Source organism: Terrapene carolina, unplaced genomic scaffold (assembly GCF_002925995.2).
Source record: "Terrapene carolina triunguis isolate 2854851 unplaced genomic scaffold, T_m_triunguis-2.0 Scaffold68, whole genome shotgun sequence".
Lineage (NCBI taxonomy): Eukaryota > Metazoa > Chordata > Testudines > Emydidae > Terrapene > Terrapene triunguis.
In genome coordinates this window covers 59,744,078-59,768,563 of record NW_020664419.1, presented here as the reverse complement: position 1 = coordinate 59,768,563, position 24,486 = coordinate 59,744,078, and the positions used below count along the sequence as shown (strand labels likewise).

The window sequence follows — 24,486 nt, the reverse complement described above, 5'->3', positions numbered from 1 at the left end:
AGGTCATGTTTTCTAGACCTTTAATCATTTTTGTTGCTCTTCTCTGGACTGTCTCCAATTTGTCCACATCTTTCCTGAAATGTGGTGCTCAGAACTGGACACAATACTCCAGTTGAGGCCTAATCAGTGTGGAGTAGAGCAGAAGAATTACTTCTTATGTCTTGCTTACAATACTCCTGCTGATACATCCCAGAATGATGTATCTTTCTTTCTTTCTCTCTTTTTGGCAACAGTGTTACACTGTTGATTCATATTTATCTTGTGATCCACTATGACCCCTAGTACTCCTTCCAAGGCAGTTATTTCCCATTTTGTATGTGTGCAACTGATTCCTCCTTCCTAAATGGAGTACTTTGCATTTGTCCTTATTAAATTTCACCCTATTTACTACAGACTACTTCTCCAGTTTGTCCAGATCATTTTGAATTTTAAACATATCCTCCAAACCACTTGCAACCCCTCCCAGCTTGGTATCATCTGCAAACTTTGCCAGAAGCTGGGAGTGGGCGAAGGGGATGGATCACTTGATGATTTCCTCTTCTGTTCATTCCCTCTGGGGCACCTGGCATTGGCCACTGTAGGAAGACAGGATACTGGGCTAGATGGATCTTTGATCTGAACCAGTATGGCCATTCTTATGTCCTTATATAATGGTTTTCCAACCAGTTATGCACCTACCTTAGAGTAACTCCATCTAGGTTGTATTTCACTAGTTTGTTTATAAGAATGTCATGCAGGTCAATATCAAAAGTCTTACTAAAGTCAAGATATGCCACATCTACTACTCCCTGCCACCACCACCACCACATCCACAAGGCTTGTTACCATGTCAAAGAAAGCTGTTAGGTTGATTTGACATGATTTGTTCTTGACAAATCCATGCTGACTGTCACTTATAGACAAAGGAAAAGAGACATGAAGGTATTCAACCTGTCTTGGACCTTAGATCTCCACAAGATTTACAAAAGAAGCCAAGTCTCAATAGACTCAATAGACATTTTTGTTTTGTTTTAAGCGCAAATGTTCAGCCCACATGCGTACGGCACCATGTAGCACAACGAGATACTGGTCCATGATGAGGGCTCCTTGGTACCACGGTAATACAGGTAAATAATCATATGGATTTATGGTTTAAATGCTCAAATACACAAAAAATGGTGGAACCAATTTGGCTAAAGCTTTAAAAAAGATGTATCACCTTTGGGCTGAGATCAATGGACAATGTCAGCTGATTGCACCTACTAAAATGGAGACATACCCACATACTCTCATACGTATCAGTTTTAAAAGAAAAACACTGCAAAAGGCCTTCGGATCCTAAAAATGAGGTTGAAATGCCAGGGAATTAATCATTATGATACAACATACAAATATAAAATGACAGACACTAGAACAGAAGAAGAGTTGATTGAATACCTGTTTCATGGATACTGTTTATTCCCATTACAGATGCAAATTCAGGCTTGTAGTCATACTCAACCAACCTCATTTGCGCTATTCTTCTCAGCTGCTCAGTTGGGTCAACCTAATTGCACAAAGACCAGGTTTCACATGTTTCAATATTAAGGATCAGAGTCATGTCAAGGGTTAACTAGCATATTGAGAAGCATGACACAGCTGCCGTCAAACATCTCCCAATTCGTCATTAACCAGCTGTTATTTTTACTTGTATTCCCAGTTACTTTTCAGTCAAACCACTTCATTTGGGGGGAGGGATAGCTCAGTGGTTTGAGCATTGGCCTGCTAAACCCAGGGTTGTGAGTTCAATCCTTGAGGGGGCCACTTAGGGATCTGGGGCAAATCAGTACTTGATCCTGCTAGTGAAGGCAGGGGGCTGGACTCGATGACCTTTCAAGGTCCCTTCCAGTTCTAGGAGATGGGATATCTCCATTTACAGACACATATCCTCATCCAAGTTCACAGTCCCCCCCAGTTCAAACAGGATGGCTCCACAACGCACAGCAGTGCATTCATTTTCCTAAGGCCAACATTCCAACATAGATAACAGAATCTACTTCATGTGTGTCAGAATGATCATTCATATATGCACTGTGGTGTAAATGTAAATGCCCTAAAAGCTCACCTCCTGGATATTCTGTTTTGCTCGACTGTCAGATGGATGCATGACTGTCCCCATCACTTTCACATTTCCACAGACGACCAGTGCTTCATCTGGTGCATCTGTGTTAATTCCTACTCGACCATGACAGACTACGGTCTCTGGAACATGTCCTCGCTGCCACAACACATCAATGTCATTCTCAAACTGCCCAGGGTTAGATGCCTGAAAAAATGTGTTACAGTCAAAGACACAGTAGCACGGATTTACTATTGGCTTTATCCAATTTACCAAAGGAATATGAAATGCCATACAAATCTTCCACATTTAAACTACATTTTTGAACTTTTTTGACACATCAAAATGGATAACCTCTAAAGAAATGTTTCCCACCTACAACATTTTCAGTGACAGCAAAGCTTTTTCTTGTATTATATTTTACTATAATGTTAAGGAAGATGGTCAACTTCAAAACATGTCAAGTAACTAGGTTTGTGATCAGACTTCAGAATCATTTCTGATTTGCCAACAAACTGTCTTCTGGCCTACTAGCTCACTAAGGACTGGACATTGGACAAGAGAAAGAAAGGCAGATTTTAACACATCTGACTCGAAAGATTTCCCATTCCCTAAAGAAACCCATTGAACATACAGATTTATTTTCTTTTTTTACCCATTTTCAGAAACTCTCCTTGTATTTTGTTCAAGGTCCATGCTGAACAGATAAGAGGTGGGTTTGGGCTTGAATTCATGCATACTGCATTCCCAACATGCACACACTCTGGACTGTAAATCAGACTGAAGGTACATTGTTGTCCACATTGTAGGTACCTAGGAATAACTTTTATATTTACAAAACTATCCCACAACTATATTATTTGAAGTGGACGATTACTACTTTTTTATTGTAAGCTGTTTGGGGCAAGGACTATCTTTTTGTTCTGTATTTGTCCAGCATCCAGCACAATGGTCCAGGTCCAGGACGAGGGCTCTGAAGTGCTACTTTAACAAAAACATTGTACCAATTTCCTCTTCCCTTTGCCTGTTTGTGTCTTTTAGAATACAAGCTCTTTGTGACTGAGACTCGGCCTTCTTTTATGTCTGAAAAGCACTTGGCATCTGGTGGGTGTTTCCAGAAACAAAAAAACAACAATTAAGCAATGTATTGAATCCAAGACCCCTATGTGCTTTAAACAACCTAAACCTTATTAAGATGCCTCAGAAAAAGAATAAAACAATGAGATTTTCTAACTGCTTAACTTTTTTTTTTTAATTATGGATAATAACATTGCTAACTAAAGTGGACATAGATAAATTGACTTTGTAACAGCAGTTGCAACAAATCAAAGCTACTGGATGAATTCCACTTTCATTTATCAACTGAAACATGGACATTTCCATCCTATTCAAACATATTTAAAAACAGCAGTTCCTGGAGAAGTCACTGTCTGTAATACATATAACTTTTGCACTCATAAGTTAAGTCAGCTGGCATTTTCAATGAGGGACCCCTAAATAAGTATGTTCACACATTCTACAAAATAGTACCCCTTGTCTGAACTCTATTACTTTACATTAGACACATCAAATAAAAGTAATCTTGCTCTCAGAAAAAAAAACCTCAATGAACAAAAATCCTAATGCTTTTTTTTTATTTCCTTATTAAAAATAAAAAATTAACACTGAATTCAGGCATTAAAATGTGGATCTAAACAAAATACCAATGTGCCAAAAGCTCAGGACTCATTTCTAAGGCCTTGTGTTTTCGCAAGGCTACACCATCTGTGATACAGAGAATTGTGCACTTCTAACTGTCACAATTAGAGCATGATCTGATGTGCCTGTTAACCACTATTCAGTTTGTAGTTCTTTAATCTTTAACTCTGCAGTATGGAGGACCAGAGTGTATGCTTTTCCCATCACAATGCATTCAGTAAGTTTTGCCACACTGCAGTAAGCGATGTCTTTATATACATGAACCTGCCTTCCATTCCAAACATATCAGACCAAAACACTGATATAGTCCCTTTTACTGATATTGCCACTGTTTAGATTCTCAATCCTCTACTTTTGTTCATTCAAACATTTATTTATTTGACTGGCACCATAGGCACAAGTGCTAAAAAAAAAATCTACTTTCACTCACTAGTGCCATCCCACATATGCTTCCCCTGGTGGGTGTGGGAGCCCAAACCATGAACTTCTGCAAAACATAAGCTTTCATTTAAAGCAAAAATTAAGATACTAGCCCTTATGGTTCATAAGATAACGATCCAAATGTGAATTGGATGCAAAAATGCAGTTGTCTTCCTGAATCTGCGAACAGACAGCTCCAACAGCTCTGCTTTACCAAGCAGCAGCAAAGCGAAATTATAGTACTGGGGTCAGTTTTACTGCTGCTATTCAAAATAGTCTGTGCAACAGAAAAACTGCTAAGACTCAGATGAGTTTCATGCTGCTACTGCTTGGAAAAACTATGAGCAGTAGCAGAGGCAGGCACTGGAGTTATTCATGGGAGCCGGGGACTGAAAATGGAGGCTACAGGAAAGATAAAGTAGCACAGACCTCATTAGTTGATTTATAGAAATGTATACTACAACTACCCATAAACAAGCACCCAGCCCAAGCTCACAGCACCTGAGCAATTTAAAAAAAAAAAAGTATAACAAAAATGAACAGACTCCAGCAATTACCCCCGCCACACACACACAACTAAAGGGGGAAGGGGAGGACCTAGGCCTAGTTATTACAAACTATTAAATTGTTATGAAGTACATGTATCACACAGCAAAAATACTACAAGACTATAATAGATGTGTATATGATCTCATTTCTACAGCTCTTTGAGATCTACTGATGAAAAGCACTATATAAGAAGTAGGTATGTTATAAAAAAGAAAAACATGAAATGTTTCTGATAATAGGTCAGTGGCACGTAATTAGAGCTGGGTGAAATCTTTCAGTGAAAACTTTTTTCAGTGAAAAAGGCAGATTCAGTGAAACAAACATTTAGTGAATTCACATCAATTTTGCTAAGTTGTCCATTTTGGAAAAAAATGGAGGAAAAAATCAAATGTTTCACTTTGACATTTTTTTAAACAAAATGTCTGTCTGAAATCACTTTGGTTTGAACTTACTTTTAATTTTATTTTAAAATTTGTAAAAATGTTTACAAATGCTCCAAATCAAAACAAAATGTTTTGTTCAACCAGAATTTTTTTTAATTCATCAAAAACTTTAAAAAATAAATCATTTCCAGTTCAACCAAAACCAGTTTTTGTTTTGTTGGCATTGACAGTGAACTGCAAAATCTATTATTTTTTCAGCTCTACATGTCAGTTCTCTTTCATCTTATTTAATTCTCAATATTTCTACAAAAGAGAACATGAACTTTTCCTTTTAAAGTGCAGTCCAATGGTAATTATAAAAAATAGCTTCTTTTTATTTAGCATATCTATTCCTTTTGTGTATTCAGAGTCAAATGTATTTTACTACAATGAGAAAATAAAAGTTCACTGTTTCCCCCTCCTTTTAACCCTGCAGAGTCAACACAATTACAACAGCATGTGCTGTGGGTCTATCCTACCTTGCACCTCATCTACGCAGTTGTTTACTGAGGCTAGGTCTACACTACAGCGAGGGGTCGACCTAAGATACGCAACTTCAGCTACGTGAATAGCGTAGCTGAAGTGGCGTATTTTAGGTCGACTTACCTGGCTGTGAGGACGGCGGCAAGTCAACCGCTGCTGCGCCGCCGTCGACTCCGCTACCGCCTCTTGCCGCGGTGGATTTCCGGAGTCGACGGCAGAGCCATCAGGGATCGATTTTATCGCGTCTTCACTACACGCGATAAGTCGACCCCCGATAGACCGATTGCTACCCGCCGATCCGGCGGGTAGTGAAGACGTGCCCTAAGTTCCAGTACTAAGCCCGCTGAAAGCAATGGGACTGCACCAGTGTCATGAAGGGCATAAATTAGCCTTGCAGAATATTTGACATGGGGGATGAGGCCTGGACTGGGAAGTTTTTGACTCCCAACCTCGGAAAGTTTGCAGGCCTGGAAGCTAGAACTTATTATTTGTAAACTGAGCACAATTGATACAAAAATAATCAAGAGATAGTAAATATGGAACTTCACGGATGCCATTTTGAGTTACTTTTCAGAAAATAGAACTGCACTCTAAAAATCATGGGGACACTACCCTTCGTGGGCCCAATCCTGTAGACATTTCTCGCATGGGTAGTCCTATTTAGAAGGATTCCTTGCATGTGTAAAAATGAGCAGAATTGGGTCCAATTGGATCTGCCCTAAATGTTGTATTCAAAGGACAGAGCAAAAGACGTCCCTTACTCTAAATTCCTTTTCCTAAATGTGATACACACACACACACGCTTTTTCAAAAATTAATTGTTCAAAAGTATATTGTAGACAAGCATAACTTAAAAACAATCCAAGAGCTTTCCAAAATTCCCCATATTTTTGTGTCTTCTCACTCCCTTCTCAACATGTGCGCCTCTTAAAACGTGTCCATCTTTCACACATGCACACACACAGATTATACAGAACTATTTATAGCCTCACAATAAGCCCTCAAAAATATTAAGATCCCTAAATCACCATGTGTACTACAAACATTTATAAAATGCACACTGCCCAATAATAACCAAAATATTCTCCCTTGTGAAAAGAAAACAAGAATGTGGCTCAAATAAACGTGTACCTACCCTCACAATGATCCTTTCAGAGACATGTGCAGACAATAAATAGGACTGGTCCTGACTGACAGCATATAGTCCAACCACCAGCTTGAAGTATCTAATATGAAATTCATTTCAATGATTTAACAAGAAAGCTGAAATAATCTCACAGGCATAACATATCTGTGACTGTAGGGGACCACCCTGACCAGCAAGGGCTTCTGTCACTGCCTGCTTTATAATTTTGGGTGTCTTAATACTATGCTGCCATAACTCAGAGCCCTGATAACAGTAGCCAGTCTACCAACATAAAGGTCTCACCCTGGCTTCCATCAGCCTGGTTACTCCTACAACCCTTCCAGTCCCGTCTTTCCCCTCCCCTTGGGGTCCAGACTCTGACTGTCACACTATTTTTCTGGCCAAATTATTCATACCAACAATAGTAGTTGTATTTTAAATCCTGTATTTTAGACATAACTTATTTTGCAGTATGGGAGTAAATTAACACTTCTTACTCTCCGTTTAGTTCATTCTCTGTTAAATACTCTTTGGACCCAACGCTCATTGAAGTCAACAGAAAGACTTCGGTATTTCCAACTCCAACCATTCAAGAAATCATGAATCAGGCCCCCCAAAACTCATGAGATTGGCTACAAATAAATAAACTTTTAAACTCTATATCTAGGTTTCTTTTTATTTGCATTCTGGTTTCTGAGCCATTAAGGCATAACTTGGGTGATATTTTCCAGCTTTGTGCTGCAACCATGAGGACTAGAAACTTTTCTCTTTTTTTGGTAGTAAAATGAAAACAGACTCACATAATTTTATTCAGGAGCTGGGTCTTTAAGAAAGACTCCAAAGCCCATAAAACTCAGGATAAAATCATGAGAACTGGCAACACAAACTTTCACTGACTTCAGTATATCCGTCTCATTATAAGCCAGGTCACTCCCCCTTTACACCCCCGCCCTCAGAGGACCGTCACGCTACCTTTGGTCAGGATTAGGTTTCCCCTTTTTTCTCATGTTATTTGCTGTTGTTTCACTGAAATGTAACCTTCCCAGTGTCACTTTGGTTACCTGGTCTGCTGGTAGATCAAGTCTAAAACAGAAAAAGGAAACAAGTTAAGGGGCAAACAACCACCCTCCACCTGGACCACTTCTAATTGTCCTGCAGATTTGCTCAAGCTGATTAATATGCTTTATTTTTCTGATTTTATATACTGAGCTGACAGCAGAGGCACCTCAGTACATGTGGAATGTTCCCCAACTTATAAAAATGACACATTTTCTTCTTTTATGGCACCTTTCAACTTAGGTGCTAAAGCACGTCAGCCTCACATTAACCAATAGATTACAACATCCTGTCAGATAGTTCAGTAAGGGGGTGAATGTAGTCAATCATGTACGGTATCCAACCAAGAGCGGGAATATTTGGGTTCTTAGTAACATTCATATACTAAGTGAAGGGATAGCTCAGTGGTTTGAGCATTGGCCTGCTAACCCCAGGGATGTGAGGGGGCCATTTGGGGATTTGGGGCAAAAATCTATCTGGGGATTGGTCCTGCTTTGAGCAGGGGGTTGGACTAGATGACCTCCTGAGGTCCCTTCCAACCCTGATATTCTATGATTCTATGATCTCTGCACCAAGAGCCGCACATAGTAGGCCCATTGACATACATGGGTATTCGTTGCTAATTTAGGGCACTACCATATATCATTCAACCTACAGTAACACATTAATTAAACCATAATTTCTCTCCTGTTTGTTTTTACCTATATCTAATTTGCATTTTCATGTCCACTGTTGCATGTTATGATGATCTGATCAAACATTTTTTCACTGACAAAGAACAGTCCAACTACTCACTTTTCATCTGGTGTAAATCATTGTTACTCCTTCGGTGTCAGTGGCGCTACATCAAGTTACACCAGTTGAGAATCTATCCCTTGGTAGCTAGAAAAAGAACCATGGCAGAAAAGGCTACGGGCTAATCTGTCCCCCACTTCCCAATTCAGAGTTCACCGCTGTGGATTTTTGAATAGGAGATGTAACCTTTTCTGAAACTTAATGTGGCAATTTTTCTCAATGTCATATCTATATGACATGCAGTGTTTTTGTAGCCATGTCGGTCCGAGGATATTAGAGAGAGAAAGTGGGTGAGGTAATATATTTTACTGGACCAACTTCTTGGTGAGAGAGACAAGCTTTTGAGCCACACAGAGCTCTTCTATATTATGGAATTTTGCTGCTTTTCTCTTGGCATGTTGTACATCCAAAATGTTATTGATCAGATGTTTCTATCCATGTAGAAAAGTGGTATGAATTTACCTATAAATCACAGTGCCGTGTGAAAGAGTTGTTTTCATCAAAATTTCTAATACCACAAGCCAACAGGATAGAAAATGTTGAGTCATAGGACGCAGTCAATTCCAGTCCATGATTGCAACTGAAATACTTATACTAGTAACAAAAGGGAAGTGTTTAACAGAGGTCAAACTACTAAGATACATGTGATATAAACACACTGAACCCTGGGCAATGGTTACTAGACAGAAACTACTCCCCTATAGATTTTGTTATGTTTTGTTCTGCTATACATTATATTTTGCTTCTGTGGCTAAAAGGGCTTTTTTTGTTTTGTTTTTACTTTTTCAAAAATGTACATAAATTTTTGTAGTGATCCATCTGACACAGAGAAAGACAGACTTTAAGTAAACTCAAACAATAGGATTTGAACTGAAAAATAAAGCAGACTCCGTATCCACTAGATCTATACATTATTAGATTAATATTATGGGACCAGCTCTTCCTGCCTTTCATTATAAAAAATAACAGGGCACACAGGAGAGAGCCAGAGGAGAGGAAATCCTTGCAGAACTTCTCCTGCATTAGGACTAGGGTTTGACGTGCACACTTCCCCTAGCCCTTTTCCTTAACCATCCCCCTGCACTTCAGATGGAACAGGCAGTTCTGAGTGCTTGGAACACACAGATCTTGTAGATCACTGGAGATTTCCAGGCCATCTGTGCCCTACATCTCCAAATCAACTCCAGTGCTCCCTCTTCTGCTTCTGGCTCTCTAGTGCTCTGGGGTTGTAATGGAGCCATGCTGCCAGGGACTCCTCCAAACACTGTTGTTCTGGTATAAGTCCTAAGTGTTGAGGAGCTTTGCATATAAATTAAAAGTCTCAGGTCTCTTTGCTTTTTGTTGGATTGGTTGCTGGTGTGAGGGGGGATGTGCATTTCTACACAACCATTGGGCACCTGCTACAATAAAGGCATATATGTCATCAAAATTCAAAGAATCCTCTAGCAAACATGTTTTACCAAAAACAAAGTCCCCGCCCCCCGCAAAAAAAAAAAGTATTTCTTGTGTTTCAGAGAGACAAAGGCCTTTTTACATAAACCAACTGAGACATTAACAGTTCAGTAGAATGGCTATGATGTTGCAACACTGGATGATGATATCAGGCAATAAATCAGGGGAAGCAGGTTTAGAAAGGAGATGTCTGATATTGACACAAATAGCCTGATAATCAGCAGCAAGAGGAAAAGGAAGTATGAGGAAGTACAAAAGGCTTTCAGTAAGTTTGACTTGGGGCTTGTCTGCGCTACAGTATTAGGTCAACTTAAGTTAGGTCAGCCATGGCAGTAATTAAATCAGCTACTGGTGTCCACACTGCCCTCCTTCTGCTGGTGGTGCACGTCTTCACCAGGAGCACTTGCTCAGACTGTAGTGGCGCATTGAGCCATGCAGGGCTCATAGCTGGAGCCCTCCCACCCACCAGGGCTAACGGCTCAATTTCACAGGGGGAAGCCTACCAGCAATGAAATTGACATTCTTGTCAGTTTCACCACTGCTATTATTTCACATTTTGTCTCAGGCTCCTGCTGTCACCCTCAGGCGGAGCTCACAGCTGGAGCATCCCCCGCATCTCCTGTCCCAGGGCTGACATGTACTCCTCACTTTGTGACTCCGTGAAGTCAATTAGAGTTTTGCTTGAATAAAGACTGTAGGGCCAGGCCTAGAATTACCATCTATTTGCCTTGAAACAACAATACCTGGGGAGGGGAATGGGGAGGAGGAAAAATTCTTACTTAACAGGATTGAAAGATTTTTTGCTTCGGTCCGACTGAGACTGTTCAATGGTGATTATCTGATTTGGGGCATCCACCTATAGTTAAAAGGAAATAACCTTTTCAAGTACAAATTTGAAAGCGTAACCGGTTACACTTTTAAAAGGTTAATTTTCTCACAAATAAATATAAAGGGTTATAGTGAGAATAGACCAAAAGTCCATATGCAAATTAATTAGAAAACCAAACTCTCTCAATTGTTGTGGAACCACATATATAGTGACAGGAATTGCCACCTGTTCAGAGCAGTGTTTCCTAAGTCCAGACTCATGGATCCCACTGTAGCTAGTAGTAACGGACATTTCAAAGGAAGGCGTAAAGCCTCTATAATGGAAAATTATGCAATAATATGTCAAAGGGAAAGTTTCTTCCTGATCCCAAGTTGTTAATGGTTGGTTTATGTCCTGAAGCATGAGTGTGGATATCTTTTATGAATATTTATACTAACCAGAAAATTCCAGAAATTCTTTTTAGACATGTCTAAACCTTTTCCCAGTCCTATCAAGCTTTTTCCAATAATACCATGTGACAGTGAGTTCCACCAGTTAACTATGCATTAGAGTTCTAAGAAGCATGAAGCAAAGCAAAGTTATTAACTATGCTGTAAAAATACTTATACAAATATTTCAAACCACTACCCTCTTCTGGTAAATAAAAGCTAGGGTAAATCTTCCAAACAGAAGGGAACTTGAATATAAGAGCATTGCTATACACAAAAGGCATCTGAGGATGAGAGATGAAATTTTGGGTCCCACTTGAGTGGCTGGAGAGAGCTTGGTTAAATTTCATAGATTCAGGCATAAACCAAAGATGACCTCCACTTTTGTTTTGTAGAAATTCCCCTCTAAACTATCATTCCACACCCAAACCATGTACCTTCCTCCCACCCCTGCACTGTTTATGTATACAGTAAGCTTGATAAATCAAGCTGGCTGAATTGTTCATAATGACCAATTTAGCCCTTTTTCTGTTTGTAGATTGTCTGGGAATAGAATTTGATTTGTACCATTTTTGTGAACTACTTTTTTCAATTAGTCCTAATTCATGGTCTGTGATTGATCACCTAAGTCACATGGTACCATCTGCATTCCCTGATTGGATGACAAACTAACAGGAGGGAAATCAGTGTCATCATGATAGCTGTACAAACATTACACCCTTCAGCACACATCTGCCCAAGTATGCACAAGAATCTCATTATCTGAACACATCCTGATGAACAAAATGTTGCTCATTCCATCAGTCACCAAAAAACTAACAAAAAGGGTCATCAGTAATTAAATAAATTCTGTTTTTTATTCAAATAAATGATTGCAAATGCTTTTTGCACTATTCCTTCTGCTCTATTGATAATCACATACTTATAATGAAGAGAAATTAAAAACACAAGGAGACTTACCTTAATTCCAAAAGTTTTCAAGTAAAACTTTTCAATAGGTTTCAACCCCAGCTGGGTTTTGACATATTTTGGATTCCCAACAACACTAATGTGGACCGTGATCTGGAAATGGTTCTTCTTCTGGCATACAAAAGCATCATCTGTTGCTGAAAAATTAAATCCTTTGTCTGTGACAATGTGGTATCCTACATCAGGGCTACGAAAACAGGAATAAAGAACAGCTGCAGTAAGCAAACGTACATTTCAGTGACAAACCCTGCTCATGTTCCTTTGGGTGGAGTTAAATAAATAATAAAATCATAGGACTGGAATGGACCTCAAGAGGTCATCTAGTCCAGCCCCCTGCACTCATGGCAGGATGAAGTATTATCTCTAGACCATTTCTGACAGATGTTTGTCTAACCTACTCTTAAAAATCTCCAATGATGGAGATTCCACAACCTCCCTAGGCAATTTATTCCAGTGCTTAACCACCCTGACAATTAGAAAGTTTTTCCTAATGTCCGACACCTAAACCTCACTTGCTGAAATTTAAGCCCATTGCTTCTTGTCCTATCCTCAGAAGTTAAGAAGAACAATTGTTCTCCCTCCTCCTTGTAACAACCTTTTATGTACTTGAAAACTGTTATGTCTCCTCTCAGTCTTCTCTTTTCCAGACTAAACAAACCCAATTTTTTCAACCTTCCCTCACAGGTCATGTTTTCTAGACCTTTAATCATTTTTGTTGCTCTTCTCTGGACTTTCTCCAATTTGTCTACATCTCTCCTGAAATGTGGTGCCCAGAACTGGACACCATACTCCAGATGAGGCCTAGTCAATGCAGAGTAGAGTGGAAGAATTACTTCTCGTGTTTTGCTTACAACACTCCTGCTAATACATCCCAGAATGATGTTCACTTTGTTTGCAACAGTGTTACACTGATTCCTACTGATGAAATTAAAGTGGGATTATATGTAATCTCAAGCAACAGATCTACGTGTGTTTTTCTTTTATCTTCATACGGATAGGAATAGGAATTCTTTTTAAATTGACTTGTAATTCTACTCTGGCACCTTACATATATGAAGGTTAAGAGTGGGGGAAGTTTACACAATTCTCGCTTACAAATTTATTCCCAGAGCTCAAGAAGCACCACTATAAGTAACTGAGCTGAAAATACATTGTGTTTATTGACATGCAGATGAGCCAAGTAGACATCTTGTTTTGTTCCGGAATTCCTACAACCAAACACTTTCACAGTAGCTTTTGAAGTGGAGTAGGGTTTTACTCAGGCCAAACATACAACTGTTGAAACATGCACTCTGGAAAGATCTCTATAAAGCACTGTTTTATAACGCTGTTCCTCATCCACAAAGTAATGGAACCCTATTCTACTTACTGGAAGGGATAATTTATCAGCTAGAGAGAGACAAGTTTTCTGTCCTTATATTCCATGATTCAGAGCACATCAGGCAAAGAGATCAAAAAATCTTCCAGAAAGAGCCAGCGAATTAGCCATCCCAGACAATGGTTGCAGTTTGCTGACGTAAGTGATTGATAATCTTGAAGTAACAGGACTACATGGCAAATCTTCCTGATATGAAGAAAGACTTTCCTCATTAATGACAGATTTGATGATGATGATCAAATTCCACTATGGAACCCCTCATTAGCACAGCCATTAATGACAGCTTTTCAAGACTAATCCATTCATTTGCTCATTATAGGTTGGAAGGATTTAATATAAAGATTTTATAAAAGATTTATAAAGACTTTATTATCTGTTGAACAAACTTTAATCATGGATTTTCTGGCATAGAGAACAAAGCTAAAAAGGCTTCATAAACTACCATATTGCTTCTGAATTCACTTATTTTTTAACGTAAGTCATAATGAGTACATCAGGTCTTAAAAGCATTATCGCTGAAGAAACTCCTTAAGCCTCTATATAAATTTTGAGATTTCTTCTAGGTTAGGGCAATGCCAATTTATAAGCTGACAATTTAAAGCAATTTCTGAACATTTGCTTAAATGCAGAGACACAGGTCAAGAAATTTGGGTTGAAGGTTATTCTGAAGAATACTGTCGTCATGTTTGGATTCTTACCTAATGTACCCAGGTACATCTTCATAAGGCAGTTAAGAAACACATGGAGTATCTAGCCCTGATTTTGCAAGGAATTTTATTGGGATTTGAGGGTGGTCAGCCTTTTCCTTTGCCTAACTAGTGCTCAGTTATGTTTCTTATGAGTCTGAGCCGTGGTGCGGCTGGGGAGGAGGCAGACTGCTGGAGTGCTGGCGTCTCTGTAATGTTGACAGTGCTCTTCCAGTGCAACTCTCCTGGAATACAGGAGAGGAGGCAAGGGGTTTGGGCCATGGCCCTGCTCACCCACTTGACATCAGCACACCTCTAACTGGGTTGCTAGCAAACCCAACAGTATTTCTTTCACAGCTCTGGGAGGGACTCTGTGTGGACTCCATCCATTGGCCCAAGGTGTATAGGAGCGGAAGAGAAATGCTCTCTCATACCTTTCTTCCCACTCATCTAGGGGGAGGTGTAATCTGATCCACAGAGTTAAATCACAGACTGAGAGCCCCAGTCCTTCAAGCCCTCCACACATGGAGCTGCCACTTAAGTTGATATCCGTTCCATGGTCAGAGGGGTTGCAGGATCAGAACCTTCAGGCCCAGGCCATGCAAAGGTTTATGCACAAGTGTCCAACTGATGTCAGTAAAGTTGCTCACATGAAAAAGGATAATCATGCGCATAAAACAATGGAGGACAGTGCCTTGTACGTGTGTTATGAAATCAGTCAGCCATGACATGAGGCCATTTCTAGTGCACTAACAATGCCTTACACATCTCTTTAAAATGTAGCTGTAAATAAATCCTTTAGCAGAAGCAGCAAATTAAATAGACAGACAGCAAGTGGGGGAGAGTTTGTTAACTAATGGATTTAAATATTTAAAGGGAGTTGTAAACATTTTTGCACTAGAAAATAAACAGATTAGGGTTTTTGTTTTTATAAATACAAAATTCTGTTTCCCCTAAATCAGGGGTTCTCAAACTTCATTGCATCACAACCCCCTTCTGACAACAAAAATTACTACACGATCCCATGAGGGGGGAGCGAAGCCTGAGCCCGCTCAAGCCCTGCCCACCAAGGCGAGATGGGGGTGAACCCAAAGCTCAAGCTCTACCACCCCGGGTTGCAGGGGGGAAAAGCTGAAGCCAAGGGCTTCAAGCCCCAGGCAGGATCCTGTAACCTGAGCTCCGCCACCCAGGACTGAAGCTGAAACCTGACCCCACCACCCAGGCATGAAGCCCTTGGGCTTCAGCCCTGGGTGGTGGGACTCATGCTTTGGCCTCGGGCCTCAGCAAGTCGAACATCAACCCTGGTGACCCCATTAAAACAAGGTTGCGACCCACTCTGGGGTCCCAACCCACAGTTTGAGAATGGCTGCCCCAAATAAATACTGAATTACTTTTTCCTCCTTCTAATTTTTGTACTTGTAGCTAGGAATTAAAAATAAACAGATTTATTCTCATTTTCTTGATTTGAAGTCTCCAGATAGTTTATTCATTTCACAGATCATGTGAGTTTAAGATTACATGAACTGGGTTCCTGCAGTTAAGACTACTGATTTCTCATAAATATATACTGGCTGGAATCCTGGAAAAATGTATGCATGTGCTTAACTTTACACACATGAATTGCTCCATTGAACTTAATGTGACTACTAATGTGTATAACATTAAGCACATTCTTAAGTGTTTGCAGGATCACCGCCTGATTTTATTTTAATTAGCATTTATATTCTGACTGCTGAAGGCTGAAAAACTAACTCTCAATAGCCAGAATTTTCAGAAATAATTAGCAATTTTGGGTGTCCAAACCAAAAAGAGGCCATCTTTTCTGAAAGTGCTGAGTATCCACCCACTGAAAACTCAGGCCGCTTTAAGGGGTTTCAGATGGGATATCCCAAAACCGAGGCCCACAAAAATCAGCAGTTACTTTTGAAAATCTTAACCCATGACTTAAGAGTTAGCTGAAATTTGAGACTTTTTTTTTTATATATATAGAAACAGGCCAAAGCTACACAGCTCAGATTTAAACTTTCCCAGAACAAGGGAATTTTCAGATCTAGAATTTTAGCTCCAATTCATCTTAGCTTTTGTAACAAGAACAAATTGGCACTTGAGACAACATGTTTCAGAATGGAATCCCACCTGCTGTAAACTGTGAAGGTGAAAAGAAAATGGTAATTTTTTCTTAGAAACAAAATTCTAAAAAAAGAGGGAACAGTAAGTTTTTTAGGATCAATAACAATCTATCTAGACTTAGCAGTGATAATACTAATGTTCTTTTGACACAAACAGGATATAATATCAGGAAACAGAAATTCTGTACACAGATCATAACTACAATGCATCTTGGGAGAAAGACTACTAACACGGACCTATACTAAAAAAAAAAAAAAAAAATGATGATAATCCCCCTAAGTGATACTATAATCCATTTTCCAAATAATGGTCATAATTTATCTATTTAGGTACTTTTATGGTAATCATCATAGTATCTGTTCCTTGATATAATGCACCAAAAAAGTGCATCTAGAACATCAGTTTTAAGTTTTGAACATATCAGGGATTAAATAGCAGATAAAACTGGATTCAGAGCCTATCACCTCTAATTCACAAATGAAATGTAGCCATTGACCAAAAGTTGATATGCAATATATTGGATGTGGCAGGTCACTTCCTCGTGGAGAGATATCCAGGCCACAATCACCTCTCCAAGCCGACTGGGAGGCTTGTAGGCTTTCCCAGCAAAGGCACCAAGGTTTGAAAGGCAGAGACATTGAACTATTGGATCACCCTTAAGACAGTCCCTTCAGAGTGGGATGGTGTTAAAAATAATAATAATAATAATAATAATAAAAAAACAAACCCACACCTCATACTGCTGCTACAGTGCTGTGTGTGCATAAATGGGAGACACTAGTGTTCAGGACTGAACGTGATACACCCGAATTAACCTTTTTTGGAAAGTGTTCTTTTTGCCAAGTGTTTTTTTATTTTTGGAGGCGGAAAGGAGGGTGGAGCTGGAGGAAAATACAAGCTAACACTAGCACTTAAAAGGCTTCTCTACTGTGCACAGTGACTAATTGTTTACTTCAACCCTGGAGGGATAAACAAGCTAACATGGAAGGACTTAAATAAAATAAATAAATAAATTAATGGAGATATCCTATCACCTAGAACTGGAAGGGACCTTGAAAGGTCATCGAGTCCAGCCCCCTGCCTTCACTAGCAGGACCAAGTACTGATTTTGCCCCAGACCCCTAGGTGGCCCCCTCAAGGATTGAACTCACAACCCTGGGTTTAGCAGGCCAATGCTCAAACCACTGAGCTATCCCTCCCCCCCCCCCACCCCCGGAATAAAAAAAAAGTTAAAAAAAAGTTCTAAGCTAAAAAAGCTAAAAAAAAGTTCTCTGAATACTAGAACACAGAAAATCAGGGGATGGAGGGGGGATTGAACTTGGAGTGACCTTTCCCAAGGTGGTGTGTTGATGTTGGGGAGGTTTTTTTCCCCCTTTTGTCACTGCTGCAAAATTCTGTGTCTGTACAGGCAAACCCTAAAGCAGGTGCACAATATTAAAACCTTGTAGCGTAGGTTATAAGAGCCCATGCACCAATAACAAAGGAATGAAGGTAACTACGTTAAGAGGGCCTTAAGCCACGGGAAGGTGATGTGCAGTATGTACAATAGTTACTTGTTCCAATCTGTTTTGCCAAAAGGAGAAAAAAAAATCAAATCTATTTAAGTTAGCTTGGAAGTGTTCTTATGCCTGAATCCACCTGATTTAGGGTCCATCTGCTGTGTTGAAAAAAAATATATCAAACTGCTTGGCATGAACATTCAGTGATTCCTTAAAATCTGGTTATCAGATCTCTCTGCAATTTCATTCTCACTTCTGACTGTCACATTTCCCCCCCACCTCCAGTTTCATTCTGAAAACTACATGTACCATTTATTTCAGCAGCTCAATGCAAACAAAAATAAATCCAAGTGTAAACATCCATGCTTACAGTTTTTCGTAACTATAGTTAAATAAGCTGCTCCAGTGAGAAGTTTGATACGGCTGCCACGTTAGAGCCTGATAACATTTGTCCACAGCCGCTACATTCTGTCCATCGCTGTCATACTCTTGCACTTCAGTGCCACAGTCCTTTACTGTCACTGTGAAGAGACAAAAGTGATTGTTCATTTGCTACATGCCAGGGCTAGCCAGTAACACTGCAGAAGACCAGCAAATAAATTTTTTTTGTTTTCCTTTGTAGCTATTCCAAAAATATTTTCCTGCCTTATTTTATTGTCACAGAGCATTTGTTTTTTTACCTTTCATGCTCTGTAAGATATCAGGTAGCACTGCTTTTAATTCTTCTACCAAAAAACTTTACATGGCAAAAAAAAAAATCATTTGTTCACTAAGCATTTTAATTTTTGAAATAATCATTTTGTGACAAGATCCAGCAAAGAAAGAAGAAATACCAGAATTATCAATTACCCCACTTGCAATAAGCTTAAAATAATCCACCAGTCTAAATGAACAAGTATTTAGTTCCAGAGCAAAAAAAAAAAAAAGCAAAATTCAGCCATTCATTGGCTGGCCAATCACTGTTTAATGCTTTATAATGAGAAACATCCCAGACTGCCGATTACATCAGCTTGAAGCAGCCAGGGTCAACGCTGATGCTTGAGATACTCCACATGTCATGAAGGCTGAGGAGCACTTCATGTGGGAGACAAATAAATGGAGTGCAGCCCGGAATACAGAGCACGCTACAGTGAGCAAGCAATCTAAGAACCCGTATGTGGCCTGAGGCACCATGGTGTGACAGAAAGAGCACAGCACTGTTGAAATAATTGCAGCCCAGAGCCCCTAGCTGCAATAACTGTGTTTCTGACAGACAGCTGGGTGAATACTACAAACAATGTTCTCTGGTTACTCATTTCGATTTTTAAACTAATTTCCTTCTGCCATGTTTGAGCCCCTTGCGTGTTCACAGTCCACTAAAATTGAGCCACTGAGTTTTATTGACATAAATGTTTGCACAGAGCAAATTTCAAAGCTGTATCGCCATGATTAAAACCCAACATTTTAAATTCACATATGCAAGCATCCACAACTGGTTGTTTATCCATTCCATCAGGAACAGTAGCAATACCGTGTGACTCATCTGACCAATCACAATTTACCAACACAGCTCAAATAACGGATACTTAAAGAAAGGTTTCCGGTCAATCCATATACTAGTGGATAAAAGAAACCACCACAAAAATTGATTGAATAATTTCAAATAACTTATAAGTCTGAAAGAGTGACAGGCTTCTGACTATGCAGTGTTGCTGTAGCTGTGTCAGTCCCAGGATATTAGAGAGACAAGGTGGGTGAGGTAATATCTTTTATTGGTCTAACTTCTGCTGGTGAGAGAGACAAGCTTTCAAGCTACGCAAGAGTGTCGCAGCTAAATACAAGCTTCTCATTGAAAGGCTTCAATTCATCAGATAAATTGTTCATCGTGAACTAACTATTTGGTCACATACAACCTCATATGCCAAAGTTGATCCATTCCTGAAGAAGCCCAATGAGTCTTTTGGTACATATGGACTATTATAGACTCAGCATTTTCATCATGATAAAACTCTGAATTACATTAATGTTGGGGGAAAAACAATAAAGCGCTTTTGTCAGACCCCTATATGGATACATTTTACAGAAGAACGGGAGCTGTCAAATCAGATGGCGAGTGAAGCTGAAATGCATTCTCTTCCTTCCTTCTGCCCCCCTCATTAATCACCTGTTAAGCTAACCCAAGACGGTTTCCATGTCCTAGTCGACTTTGTGTCAACTAGGTCAACAGAGTACAGAATCTCCTATGTTCCACAGGCTCATGCATGTAAGAAGGACAGAACCCTTTGGCTGATGAGTGCACTCAGTGAGTGTGAACATTTAAAGCTTCATCTGTAACCTGCAAAAACAGATAGTTCCTCACTTTTGAAAAAACAGCAAAGAGAATTGTTTGAAGGAGCCTGTCCTCTCAGGTTTAATGCTGTTATCTTTTCTGAGCCAGCGCTAGCGTGACTGTCAAAATGTCCTAGTGGTCAACAATATGAAACACTTACCCTGCTGAGAGTTGTTAGTCCATGGTGGAGAATCAGTGGCATCGTCTAACAATTGTGAGTGCCTTCTCTTTTTAGATGATGCCAGGGAAATACTTTAAAAAAAATACATTATACATTATTACTCCACAGAATAATTAAAGTTATAAGATAACACCCAACTACCTGATTTCTAACAGAATTTTCACTTGAGTTCTGATTCTGTTTTATTTTTACTGAATTAAGTGACTTATGCTTTTCAGTCTTAAATACCAGCGTCCTTTTTATTCCATGTGACCAAGGAATTCACCCTTTTTAAAGCAAGTTTTACACACACAGCACACCACAGAGATTGCATTTGTTTTGGGCCAGTTGTACTAAAATCCCAGCCTTATTCTTGAATGGGTTTAGTCAAGCAGGGGCAAACTCTGTTCCCTCCTCCGTGGTAAGGAAAAAGGCCATTTACAGTGGTTCTGCTACATAAGGAGGAGGGAATATGATGAAGAGCCCTTGAGGGTGTTTGCACCTCTTGTGCAGCATGGAGTCTAGTTCTACATGTGGGAAGAGACAGGGCTGGAGGATCTGCCACTATACGGATCCTTGAGACCTTGTATTTGCCACCCAGACAGGTGTAGGGGCAAGGGTTATAAGCCAAAATAGGTTCCAATCCACAACCTGGGAGATGGTTACCCTTTCCCTTTGCCTGCCAAGGTATTTTGATTAGGCACTGAGGGAAAGGGGTTTTGCCTTAATCTTTATTTGTTTTATTATTAAGCACTCAACACATTTTGGTGGCTGAAAACTATATCAAGTATATAATGAGTAGTCGGTTTCATCACACGAGTAAGATGAGCTGGTTTTTCTCATGCCTCATGTCAGAATGTTAACTCATGAAAATAAAATCCCTTAAATGGGTGTTGTAAAATACCAGATATTTCTGCCATCCCAGGTACTCATTAGCTTACAATCTCTCTCTAACCTTGTCACTTTTTCTTGAATTGAATTGCTTTTGGTTTTAATCTGACTTTTAATCTTTAAAATATGGCGCTTAAAGAACAATAGCAGATAAGGATCCCATAAATGTCTAAACAGAGCCACCATGTGGAGAAACTTGCACCCATCGGTATTTTTCTACACGTGGTTCTTTCCAATCTGAAACCATATAGCTCTTAAAAGCAGCTGCGCCACCTTCCCTTTTCTGTATCTGCCTTCCTTCCTACATGATAAAATTATACCTTACCCAGAACTATGAGAGGCCCTTGGCTGAAGGTAGGAATAATTTAAACCCAGACAGCTGGAGGATATAGCAGTATTCCAGGGAGACACGGCATTATCTGTCTTGAGACACCAGTCTTGGGGAACATCGCCGAGATATCCATTGGTGCTCACGTCAGAGAAACTGTCAGGGTATCTACAAGGAAATGTATTGGGTGCCCCCGCAGAAGGGAAGGAAAGTGACGGCCGCAGTCCAGTGGGCCCTAAAGCATCATAATGTAAAGCTGTAAAGAATAACAAAAGAAACATTTCAATCATAAAGAGAATAGAAAGAATGCTAATAGTACAGTAAGATTAGAACTCAGACAACCCACCCTTCAATTGTGGTGGAGAATATGGCTCTGATCCTGAATCTGGCGGGGACTCTGGTAACTGGCTTTGCCTGGAGATGAAAAGGATATTTTTATTTCACTATGAAAAGAAATGCATAATAACCATAAGCCAGTCTTTAAATATCTCAAACCACATGAGTAATTCATAACATATGGACCTGGTAGCCTTAAAGGCTTGGTTTGCCTATAAAAACTTGTTCTGGCTTATGCTTTGGCCTCCAGAACTTCAGCGCTGTGGAAATTAAGAGACAAAAAGTAGGAAGAGTGGAGAGGAGAGGGCATGGGACACAATGGAAGGGGATTGAATTTGTATTTGTCTGATTAAAATAGAAACTAGAGCTAGGTCCCTGAAGCTCACTAGGAAAGAGGGAGTTCAGGGTCGGGTTTCCAGGCAAGATGTGGGCTTTGCTCAGAGCCCCCAGGCAGTCTATTTTGACTCATTTTTCATTCCCACATAATTTTTCAGTTCAGTTTGGAAGACCTTAACAGAGCCAATATTTGTATTTTTCATAGCTAACTCCCAAAATGCTCAGGAATACAGAGGATTGGTAGGTTTCTGTTTTGTTTTGGTTTTTTTAAATGCACACTGCCCTGCTGAGGCAAAACCACAAAAGCCAGTGCAACCTCATCATTTAAGACCAGCTATTCATACAATGTATTAAACCCCATTCCCACTTTGTTTGACATAGGGGTAGCTGCCCAGAGCAGTCTTGGTGCCTATGGTAGCATTTTAGAAATTTGAATGAATTAAAATACATTATAAATGATGTTTTTGTTAGGCTCATAACCATGCAAGCCAGTCTCTGACATCACACTACATTAAAATGGCCTGTAAAGATAGGGTGACCAGATGTCCTGATTTTATAGAGTGTGGGAGAAAAACGAGTCCTCACTCTGAGTTTGGAGCAACAAGCCAGAGGCTAGGAATAGAGCAAGAGTGAAGCTAACAAAGTCAGGCTGACACTGACTCTAATAACGCGAGACTAAGATCTCTATGTCCAAATTCCCTTTATCCCTTTCTCTACTTCCACAAGGGACAGTCCTGATATTTGGGGCTTTTTCTTATATAGGCACCTATTACCCCCCACCCCCATCCCGATTTTTCACACTTGCTATCTGGCCAGCCTATGTAAAGATAAAAGCTGCATGTGTAACCCACTAGCCAGTGTATTATGTGTCCCCGGTGTGCCCAGTCAATGTGGGGTCTGTTACAGCTCTCAGCTTAAGAGGCTGTCTCTTCATTTCAAGCTGCAGAAGCCTCCCCCGCCCCCCATTCAATTCCTGATGTTGGCTGAAAGGCAGCTCTCACACATACACTCTGTCTGGGACTTTCAAAGGAGCCCAAGACAGGGAATTGCTTATGCAATAACATTATCATTTACCCAGAACTGGAAGAGACCCTCAGTTAAAGGTAGGAATTGTTTAAACCCAAATGGAAATGGAAATTCAATCAGAGTTGGGTGCTTAACTCCCATAGGCTCTTTTGTAAATTTCAGCCTCAATCTCTACTTTGAAACACTGCCTGAGAAATTGATGCTTAGGATTTATAAATACACAGGTTAATAAAAGAAAGCTAATTGCAAAGGGATTTTTTTAAGGGGTGCGGGGGAGGAGCACTATCTGCTTGTACAACACCCGCTGCCCTGCTAGGAGGTTAAATAGAAAGCAATTATTTAAAGGGATGCTGTTAAGTTAAAAATATTAACACAAAAATGCCCTTACCTCTATTGAAAACACTTTTATGATTAAAATAGAGTTTCAGTGATCTAGTTTACATTCTACTATTTATACTGTTTAATTTTTATGTCTTAGTTTGCACACTCTGAAAGACAAGTCAGTTTCACTTTTGTTTGCAGTCCATTTCACTTACATGTTCTGGTGCATTTCAACGTTCTATTGCTCTTGCTTTTATAAAATGTCACATTTATAAAACCTACATTTTGGGCCAGATTTGACTTGGTGAATGTCCATTAAGAAGTGAGTATATGAATAACATTTAAAGTTTTCTTCAGAGTAAGGAGATATTTCTAGAGCTTTTAAAAACTGTTTAATGTTTTATACATTGTTTTCTAGCTTTTAACAAACTAGAGTTAGGAAACTTATTTGCCTCATAAAATTTGAACTGTAAATCTATAAAAGTCTTCAACTTCCCTTCTATATACTGTATGCATGTTTCCTGGTTTCAAACATTGCCTCAGGCGCCCACCTAATTTCTGTTTTCGATTAAAATATTTCAGATGAAAGTCCAACAACATATTTTAAACACTACTAGAGGAAGGAAAGTAAACAGTCATTGAAAGAGGAAGGAAACTATTGTTGATTCAAGTTGGGAAAATACCATTGTTTTGTGTTTTAAGAAAAAATATGTTTGAAATGAATTTGAATCACAAACTTGGTATAGCCATTAAGTATCCACTTGGGAAACAAAAATTCAATGT

At 39.5% G+C, this 24,486-nt stretch overlaps 1 protein-coding gene across 1 annotated transcript in view; it reads right to left on the bottom strand.

The window, feature by feature from the left end:
- The window catches only part of MYRFL (myelin regulatory factor like), a 61,244-nt gene that overhangs the window by 28,115 nt on the left and 8,643 nt on the right, over nucleotides 1-24,486 (bottom strand). Inside the window, exons 3-12 of the mRNA XM_026649003.1 lie at nucleotides 22,031-22,098; nucleotides 21,682-21,940; nucleotides 20,466-20,557; nucleotides 18,368-18,518; nucleotides 12,296-12,491; nucleotides 10,858-10,934; nucleotides 7,748-7,858; nucleotides 6,785-6,875; nucleotides 2,084-2,284; nucleotides 1,417-1,525 (exon numbers count right to left, since the gene is read on the bottom strand). Coding sequence (XP_026504788.1) covers nucleotides 1,417-1,525; nucleotides 2,084-2,284; nucleotides 6,785-6,875; nucleotides 7,748-7,858; nucleotides 10,858-10,934; nucleotides 12,296-12,491; nucleotides 18,368-18,518; nucleotides 20,466-20,557; nucleotides 21,682-21,940; nucleotides 22,031-22,098 — 1,355 coding nt within the window. The remainder of the gene's footprint in view (nucleotides 1-1,416; nucleotides 1,526-2,083; nucleotides 2,285-6,784; nucleotides 6,876-7,747; nucleotides 7,859-10,857; nucleotides 10,935-12,295; nucleotides 12,492-18,367; nucleotides 18,519-20,465; nucleotides 20,558-21,681; nucleotides 21,941-22,030; nucleotides 22,099-24,486) is intronic.